Consider the following 10,121-nt stretch of genomic DNA (forward strand, 5'->3'; position numbering starts at 1 on the left):
AAAAGAAATGTTAAAAATGTTTTTCAAGACACATTCACACAACATTCACATAAAAATTGATTTTTTCTTTGTGAATGTTCTTAAAGAAAATATTAGACGTTTTACTGATATGTATCCTATCACTTTAGATATTTTTAGGATTTTTTGGAAGATTGTTACTCACTTTTTTAAAATATTTACAAGAATTTTCTTGCCAAATTTGGGGTATTTTTTTTAAAAAATATAACTTTTGAGGAAAGCTTTTAGGGAATTATTGGAATTTTCTTGCTGAAGGTTTTGCAAATCTTCAGAAATTTGGGGAATTTTTTGCTGATTTTTAAAAAAAAGAAAAAAATTCAGACAAGAAAACAGTATTTTTTGATGGCCATAAACGAGGACAACAGGAGGGTAAATGCATCTGAAATTAGGAGGTTACATGAAAGCGAAAATCTGTTTTTGAGTGACATATTGCTCTTTCTTTTTAGCATATCTGACTTATTTTAAGACACCTAAGCTTAACAATCCTGGTAAAATAGAGCTTAAAATAAGTTTTCCAGCTAATTTTAAGATCTCAGGATTGTACATATCATATCTTATTTCAACAAATCTTCTCAAGCCGTTTTTGACTTCTTCTATTGGCAGATTTTTTCACCTATTTCAAGGTAAAAGCTCCTTGAAATAATTTCTTTCCCTCTGTTTTGAGAGGCTCATTTTTTCCAGTGTAAAAACGGGGTGCGGGTGTGACGCTGTGAGGGAATAATGGAGGCGGAGTGAGACGTGGAGGGGGACACAGTGACAGTTCTTGGGCTCGACCTGCACTGTAATCTGAACAACCCCATGAGCCCCTATTCACTCACTCTCACTCGGGCGACTAAAAGCCTCCCGCTATGTGTTGGCCAAACAGACGCTTGGTTTTATTCCATTAATGTGCCTTGAAGTTGGTCATGTGAGAAAAGGTAGTCTGGGTCAAGGAGAGGCTTAAGAGGCTTGGGCTGTTAACACCCCCCCACCCTTTTCTCTTTGAACACACATGACTTCAAATATTCAGCATCTCGGCTTCTCATTCAGCCGAATTCCACTCTTCGCCCTTGTCGCTGTAGTTTAGCTTCGGCACCGGAGTCAGTCACGGTCGTCCCCTCTCGCCACGATTGGCTAAAGGTCTCGCAAACGGGGCTCCGCGGTTGGCCGTCCCCGTCATTGTAGTATTTTTGTTGGGGGGATTATTCTCACATCGATTGGGCACGCTCCCAAACCCCTGCATGTGTTGTAAGGAGAAGGAAGCGAGTGATGGAGAGGAGAGGGGAGGAAGCAGGAAGAGAGGGTGGGAGGATGGAAGGGGGAGGGGCATTGTCCTCCCTACTGTCTCACTGGGGTGTTTTTTTTTTTAAAGTCAAATTGTGCTCGTCTCGGGCGCACATGTCTGCACGTCACAAAGTCTCTGCTCAGCGCCGGCTTTGACCAGCGCCGTGGATGCAAAGATGATTTTCATCTGCTGAGGATCATGTTGGAATAACTTTATTTCTAACTGTGAAAGGTGGCAGACCGGATCTTTTTTTCCTTGTTTTGCTTTTTTGAAAACAATTATGGATATTTTCCATGATTTTTGACTCTTTCAGTGGCGGGCACAGTCGCTTTCTGAGCTGATCCCACCTTCATCCGCAGCCTCTCGCCCTTTGGGGATCTTCTACTATTGTTTCCCTTCTGCTCTACTGCAAGATCAAAGGAAACCGCCGTCGCAGCTCCACACGAATCCACTATGAAACCCTAAACAGCAAATGGAGCGCCATATTTGAGGGACCAATGTCACATCGATTTGTGTCCTGATTCACACATAAAACACACGTGGAAGCACACACTACCTGTAGCATGGAGGTGATGGCATCTTGTTGGAGGGGCCAGGTAAGCTAGCCAAAGCGTAGGAGAATTATTTTGACACCATGTGCTGCCACGCCGGGGGCTTGTGCATTTAAACGGTTCAGAGGGCTGCTAACTATTTCATGAAGATGTCTTCTCCCCATCAGAGAGAATAATAAAAGACGTGAGTGAAGAGCATGAGGCAAGGCTGTGAAATCACAGCTGTGTTAACTGTGCTCCTGTGTGTCCATCCAGGAGGAGCAAGCCGCCAAGCTGAAGGCAGAGAAGATCAGAGTCGCCCTGGAGAAGATCAAGGAGGCGCAGGTCAAAAAGGTAGAAACACCTCTCTGCTTTGTGAGCACTAATCCACCGACTCCTCTCACTCGTGTCATAATCGCTGTCTTGTCGTACCCACTGTACGCCGCATTTCTTTGTGAACTTCATTCACGGCGAAGGCGGCGAAGCGCAGAGAAAATAGGTCATTGCAGTGTTTGATTATGTGTGTGGATCTGCCGGGGAGGGAGCAAGGAATCAGAGACGGGCTTCAAAAAAAGACGGGGTGTGCATTCAAAGACAATGCAGACGCAATTCGACACAAGACGTGTTATTTATCTGACAGAAAAAATGCGATTTTTGGTGGCGTGTCTCCATCGGGAAGGCCGTTTTTGCCAGTGAATGAGCCGTCTCTGTGAATGAGAGCAATGCCATGCAGTTGAATGGTGTCCTTTTACACGCAATGAATAAGTGAAGCCCGACAGTGTTCCAGCAAACAGGGCTAGACTTCACTCTGCCATGTAAATACAGCATGACAAGATAAAGGGTGTTGGTACAGCTGGGGCATTTAAAAAAAGGGGCAAATGCTGCAAAACGCTGGTTCACGAGTGGTTTCCGATTTCCTGTATTTTATATTAGTGACGCTGAAGCGGACTGATTGCATTTGATTTGCATTTAAGCGGTTCAATTTTTGATTTTATGCAACTTTTTGTTGTTCGTTGGGCATTTTCGGGGGTCTCTCCTGTGAGAAATGTAGGTCAGACTCCCCACATCTGAGACTCACTGCTCACCCAGCATTCCCATTGGTGTGAGATTCACTTCAATCATTCGTACCCGTGAGCTGATTGGACGTTAAGGTCGGGAGGGAACAAGCAGGAGGTCAAGGAACTGAGGGCTTTATTAGATTTCCCATCAGGACAGGGGTTATGTCGGCTGTGGTTGTGTGATCCTAGGTTTGGCACGTGTGTGTTTTTGTCACGTTCAGATTATTCTAAACTTGCATGTTATGGAGGACTTATGGCTGCTTATAGATGCAGAACTTTAGCCAGACTTTAGTGTTGGGATGTGGGACACTGAGGCCCCATGATTCAATTTCAAGTCCCTCTCAGTCTTATCCCTCCTGTTGTCTTCATTTATGGCCACCAAAAAATATAGTTTCCTTGTCTGAAAAAATCCAAAAATTCTGAAAAAAAATCTCCCAAATTCCTGAAAATTTGCAAAACCTTCAGGAAGAAAATTCCAATAATTCCTTAAAAGTTTCACTTCAAGGTTTGTTTGTTTTTTTTTTAAATCCCCAAATTTGGCAAGAAAATTCTTGTAAATATTTTCAAAAATGAGTAGAAATCTTCCAAAAAATCCAAAAAATATCTAAAGTGGTCGGTGTCAGTAAAACTATTATTATAATAGTAATGCTGTTATTATTATAATAATGTTATTATATTATTCTACTATTTTCTTTAAGAACATTCACAAAAAAATTAACACATTTTAAAGTTTGAAAAAGTGGGGAAAAAAATACATTTTCACAGTGACATTCTGATGTCCACATTTTCAACATTTTTGTGAAATCTTTGAACAATTTTTGTTGGAAAAAAACAGAAAAAATAAAAATCAACAAAAATCCAGCGAATTTCGCCAGATTTTGGTTGATTTCTTTGTGAATGTTCTTAAAGAAATGTTTAAAGTTCTACTCATATATATATATATATATATATATATATATATATATATATATATATATATTGTGTGTGTGTGTGTGTGTAATCACTTTAGATATTTTTAGGATTTTTGGAAGATTTTTACCCATTTTTTGAAAATATTTACAAGAATTTTCTCGCAACATTTGGGGGATTTTTTAAAATGAAACTTTTAAGGAATTATTGGAATTTTCTTCCTGAAGGTTTTGAAAATTTTCAGAAATTTGGGGAATTTTTTTTCAGAATTTTTGGATTTTTTTCAGACAAGGAAACAATATTTTTTGGTGCCTGTAAATGAGGAAAACAGGGTTAAAAGGCTGGCATTTGCTGGTCTCCTGAAGTATAGATGCTGTTTATATGAAACTGTTGTCCTACTGCATTCATGTTAATACATATTTTATTTCCATATCTGCTCTGACATCTCAGCTTTAATAAAACATCAGTCAATCATCCCTTTTTTTCTCCTCCTCCCCCCTTCTTCCTCAGCTGGTGATCAGGGTCCACATGTCAGACGAGAGCTCCAAGACCATGATGGTGGACGAGCGGCAGACGGTCAGGCAGGTTCTGGACAGCCTGCTGGATAAGTCTCACTGTGGCTACAGCCCTGACTGGTCTCTGGTGGAAACCATCACTGAGCTTCAGATGGGTAAGAAAGGAGCTGCTCCTGAGTGAAATAAACACAGCTTAGTCTGCACTGTTTGAGTATAGATGGGAAACACAAAGCAGTGGGACAAAGTAAACCAGGGGTGTCAAACTCATTTCAGTTCAGGGGCCACACACATCCCAAGTGGATCTCAAGTGAGCAGTAAAATCACAGCATAATAACCTATAAATAACCACAACTCCAAATGTTTCCTTTGTTTTAGTGCAAAAAAGTACATTCTGAAAATGTTCACATTGAAGGAATTATCTTTTTACAAAACATCACGAACAACCTGAAATTAATTTTGTTACAAATCGACAAAAAAATAGACAAACGAGACAAAAAATGACAAAAGCGTGACACAAAATGATGAAGAAAACGATGAATAAAGCAAAACACAAAATGACGAAAATGAGACAAAAACGCAAGTGAGACCAAAAGGAAACATAAAACAACCAAAACGTGAAACAAAACGACAAAAACACGAGACAAACAATAAGTCAGACAAAAAAAAACAACAAAAACAAGACAATATTACAAAAATGAGACAGTGACAAAAGCAAGAAACAAAATGACAAAAAGACAAAAAAAATCAGGCAATAAAGTTACAAAGCGACAAAAAAATAGACAATAAGTCAGACAAAAAAACAATACAAAATATTTTAAAAGCGAGAAACAAAATGACAAAAAATTAGGCAACAAAGTTACAAAGCGACAGGAAAAAATAGACAAACAACAAGTCAGACAAAAAAACAACAAAAACAATACAAAATATTTTAAAAGCGAGAAACAAAGTGACAAAAAAAATAGACAAACGAGACAAGAAATGACAAAAATGTGAAACAAAATGACAAAACTCAGACAAAGTCAGACAAAAGACAAAATCTTACAAAAATGACCCGCAAAATGACTGCATAACAAGGAGCAATCTAGTATTTTATTTTATGATCAAAACTACATTTATAGTTTCACAAATTTACAACTTGCAGTTCATGTTTTTCCTGTCATTTTTACACTTGACAAAATCTTCTTCCGTGGGCAGGATTGGACCCTCTGAAGGGCCGGTTCTGGCCCACGGGCCTCATGTTTGACACCCCTGATGTAAACAATCCAGATGACAAACGTGTGTTAGAATTATCTACAGTCGCTGTTGCGACTTCAGGCTTTTTGTCAGTTTGAAGATTCAGCTCCACCCAAAAAAAACAGAAAAAGCTTGGAGGGAGGAAATTAAGCGCACACGTTCGGGTCAGCAAAACTCTGCATATCTTCATCTCGTCATCATTCCTCGTCCTCTCTTTTTCTTTTCTCAGAGCGTATATTTGAGGATCACGAGAACTTGGTGGAGAACCTCCTGAACTGGACCCGTGACAGCCACAACAAGCTCATGTTCATCGAGCGCATCGAGAAATACGCCCTTTTCAAGAACCCTCAGGTGAGCGGCCGTGACACTCTAACCCACATACCCACTCGGCAGATTGTTTTCTCAGCAGCCTTTTTAGCCGCTTTGCACGCGGCGTGTAAAATGCTGGAAGTGTATGTTATACACACGGGCGCATTGTTTATGCATGCCGAGTGGCTGCGCAGCCCGCAGAGCGAACAAGGGAGTGTGTTTGTGTAGGAGAGAGTTGGAAGTAGGTCAGAGCTTTAAAGCGAGTAAAGGTGAATAATTTATTTAACATAAGACGAGGAGGTGAGCCTCCCCGCCTTCTATTCATGCGACTTTTCCCTTCGATCACTTCCAGAACTATTTGCTGGGGCGGAAGGAGACGTCGGAAATGGCTGACAGGAATAAAGAGGCTTTATTAGAGGTAAAATTGCACACAAGCATCAACGCAGACTCTCCCATCATTTTACTGATTATTTAAGCTGCGGGTCCAAAATGACCCGTTTTAAAGTTTGAAAATGTGTGAAAAAAATACAGATTTTCACAGCGAAACTTCTGATGTCCACATTTTTGACATTTTTGGAAGTTTTTTGGTGGATGGAGAAATGTTAAAAATGTTTCTTAAGAACATTCACAAAAAAATCAACCAAAATCCAGCGAATTTCGCTGGATTTTGGTTGATTTTTATGTGAATGTTCTTAAAGAAAATATGAGAAGTTTTATTGATATTTATATAATCATTTTAGATATTTTTAGGATTTTTTTGGAAGATTTATACTCATTTTTTTTAATATTGACAAGAATTTTCTTGCCAAATTTGGGGGATTTTTAAAATGTATTTTTTTAAAAACTTTTAAGGAATTATTGGAGTTTTCTTCCTAAAGGTTTTGCAAATTCTCATAATTTTTTTTTTTTTTTTTTGGGGGGGGGGGGGGGGGGGGGGGTTTGCTGAATTTTTGGACTTTTTCAGACAAGGAACCGATATTTTCTGGCGCCCATAAATGAAGACAACAGGAGGGTTAAGAACATTCACAAAAAAGGATTTTTATGCGAATGTTCTTAAAGAAAATATTAGAAGTTTTACTGATATATTTATGTAATCACTTTAGATATTTTTAGGATTTTTTGGAAGATTTTTACTCAATTTTTGAAAATATTAACAAGAATTTTCTTACCAAATTTTGGGGATTTTTTAAAAATAAAAATTTTAAGGAATTATTGGAGTTTTCTTCCTAAAGATTTTGCAAATTTTCAGAAATTTTGTGGAATTTTTTTGCTGAATTTTTGAATTTTTTTCGAACAAAGAAACAATATTTTTTTTGGCGCCTGTAAATGAGGACAACAAGAGGGTTTAATTACTCATTTCTTTTTGCGTCTCCTTCAGGAATGTTTCTGCGGAGGCTCGGTGTCCGTGCCGGAGATCGAAGGTGTCCTGTGGCTCAAAGAGGACGGGAAGAAGTCATGGAAGAAGCGTTACTTCCTCCTCCGGGCTTCGGGGATTTATTATGTCCCCAAAGGCAAAGCCAAGGTCAGTGAGATGGCTGTACTGTAGTCAAACAGTCACGCTACTCGCACTAAATAAAGCTGGAGAGCAGAAATGTGGGTCGGGGTTATGAGAACCAGATCCACGCAGTCTGCTCTGTGGTATTTCCTGTTTTCTCCCCGATCGCATTGAACAACAGAACCAGTAAACAACTTCCATATTTTTTTATTCATTTTTTACCAAGGTGGATTTGCTGTGCACATGTGCTTTACTTTTAGCACCGTCATCCTTCCGAGTCTTTCTCAGATTATGAGACTTTTTGCATTTTATCATTTCGTAGCCTCATTTAAATGCTCCAGTTGAACCCTACAGTATGTGATAGGTGCTGATTAAAGCCCTGTGAATGTAAACTGATGACATGTGCACTACTGAGGGATGTTTCTTTTATGCTGATCATTAAAAAAAGGATCACGTTTTTTAGCATAGTTATTTAAATTTCACTCAGGCAGGGAACATGTGCTCTAAAACAGAGACATCATTTGTAATAAACACACGTGTAGTGCAAACTAACGTCACATATGTCACAGCTGATGTTAGAAATTCACCGTTTCTCCACTCAGCATCAGTCTGTGCTGGTCTCCTTTTGTAAATCATACATAATGCGGTCTGCTGCGTCTCCTTCTCTGCAGGCATCCAGAGATCTTGTCTGCTTCCTGCAGCTGGACCATGTTAACGTGTATTACGGCCAGGACTACCGCAGCAAATACAAAGCTCCCACCGACTACTGCCTGGCTCTGAAGGTAAAGCTCCGTCGCTGCGTCTTTATTTCAGTAAAAAAATGCATGAAAAATGTTCTCAAACAAAGTACTCAGAGCCGTGATTTGTATTCAAGGTTTGGAGGGTAGAGCGATTGATGATATAACACCGAATCAACTCACGTATAATTTTTAAGCCACATACATTCAAGTATAAGAAAGTCAAGAGAGCCAAAATACATTCAATCCTAGCGGCAGAAATGGCACCGTTAACCTGCAGTCAAGGATTTTGCCAACATGAACGAAGCAGACACAGCTCAGTTAGTATTCATTCCTGGACATAAAAAAAAAACAACATAATTTTTGTATCATAGTCGACATTTTTGCTGTTTGAGGTCTAAAATCAACATGGCCGCCTACAACCAAACACCACATTACATTTTTACAGAAAGATTCTTCTAAATATTATATAAACAACTGAGTAAAATTGAAGGTTATTTCTAAAGATATTGTAGTAAACCTGCTGACATGCCATAAATCCACTTGACTCACACACTACTTTCTATTAAATAACTCAGAAAGCCTTGGAGTCTTCCAGTCTTTTCTTCAGGAGGAAATGACATCATGTGGAGCAGGTCATGTGATCTGGAATTAACACACTTCCTGGAGAGGAGTTTCTCTGACGGGGAACTCAGTTGACACAGATAAAATTTGCTGTTTTCCATATGAAATTTGATAAATTGCCAAAAAACGAATATCTGTCATGATTATGTCAACGTCATAAATAGAAAACGATCAAATCCATTTTTAAATAAGCTCGTTTTATTATTGTTCACCTAATTAGAAGGTGGTTGTTATTAAATTTGAACGGTTATTTAGTTGACATTTTAGCGATGTTCAGTCATTTTTTTTTAATAAGTGATTGTTTCCATCATAAATAATTATGGAATTTGTCACAATGATATCAACATTAAAACCCCAGCACAGACTTCAGAGACCCTAATCTGTATAAATGCACCCTTATAGTAATGGAAAAAGACCAACGTCAGCAAGTCAAATAATCAAATATTCAAAGGAGGATCGCAGAAAATGGTTCACACTGCTAATGTTTTATGTAACTATCCATAGCAGGAACAATACAGCATATTTATACTGCTCCAGAGGTGTACAGATACCATTCAGCATGTCCGTTAGAGTCATTTTATTTGATATTATTGCCATTTAACAAGCACAGACTGTTATTGCTCACTCAATTTTATGCATAAATAAGAAATTGTCTAATAAAAATGCTTAAAGCCATTACATATCGTGCATAATCTTTTCATCTTGAATCAGTTGACAGTGGAATTACAAGGAGCTGCTAGATGACGCTATACATGTTTGCTTCTTTTTCCAGCATCCACAAATCCAGAAGAAGTCCCAGTACATCAAGTATCTGTGCTGCGATGACGTCCGGACTCTGCACCAGTGGGTGAACGGAATCCGCATCGCCAAGGTTGGCCCACACATAAGCTGCTCTTCAAGACAAACGTGGTAAATAAATGCGAAATAATGTGACACTGATGTTTTGTGGCCCTGTGTTTGTGTGTAGTACGGAAAGCAGCTGTATGTGAACTACCAGGAAGCCATGAAGAGGACAGAGGCGGCCTACGACTGGTCGTCTCTCTCTACCTCCAGCATCAGATCTGGCTCCAGCTCTGCCAGCATACCCGGTCAGTTCACTTTTTAATTTAGAGATGGGAGACAAGTTTTTTTGTTTTTTTCCTGGAGGGCCAGTTTTGGCCCGCGGACTGCATGTCTGACACCCCTGTTCTAGAGCATACTATTTCCAGAAAGGCTTACTTTTATTTGCATGTTCTTTCAGAGTCCCAGTCGAACCATTCGGGTCATTCAGACAGTGGGGTGGACACCGGCTCCTCTCATGGCCGGTCCCAGAGTGTGGTGAGCTCCATTTTCTCTGAAGCCTGGAAGAGAGGAACGCAGATCGAGGAAAACACCAAGGTATGGTTTTAATTCAAGAGAGACATCACGTATTTGTTACAGTTCCGTGCCT

The 10,121-nt window shown here is 39.3% G+C and overlaps 1 protein-coding gene across 3 annotated transcripts in view; it reads left to right on the forward strand.

Annotated features, from left to right (window-relative positions):
• Positions 1–10,121, forward strand: part of raph1b (Ras association (RalGDS/AF-6) and pleckstrin homology domains 1b) — a 60,072-nt gene that overhangs the window by 44,431 nt on the left and 5,520 nt on the right. For all 3 annotated transcript variants that reach the window (XM_051943064.1, XM_051943066.1, XM_051943065.1), the window contains 9 exons: positions 2,089–2,166; positions 4,290–4,449; positions 5,757–5,878; positions 6,189–6,254; positions 7,215–7,358; positions 8,003–8,113; positions 9,465–9,563; positions 9,660–9,780; positions 9,933–10,069. In XM_051943064.1, coding sequence (XP_051799024.1) covers positions 2,089–2,166; positions 4,290–4,449; positions 5,757–5,878; positions 6,189–6,254; positions 7,215–7,358; positions 8,003–8,113; positions 9,465–9,563; positions 9,660–9,780; positions 9,933–10,069 — 1,038 coding nt within the window. The remainder of the gene's footprint in view (positions 1–2,088; positions 2,167–4,289; positions 4,450–5,756; positions 5,879–6,188; positions 6,255–7,214; positions 7,359–8,002; positions 8,114–9,464; positions 9,564–9,659; positions 9,781–9,932; positions 10,070–10,121) is intronic.

The sequence above is a fragment of the Acanthochromis polyacanthus genome, chromosome 22, assembly GCF_021347895.1.
Source record: "Acanthochromis polyacanthus isolate Apoly-LR-REF ecotype Palm Island chromosome 22, KAUST_Apoly_ChrSc, whole genome shotgun sequence".
Taxonomy (NCBI): Eukaryota; Metazoa; Chordata; class Actinopteri; family Pomacentridae; genus Acanthochromis; species Acanthochromis polyacanthus.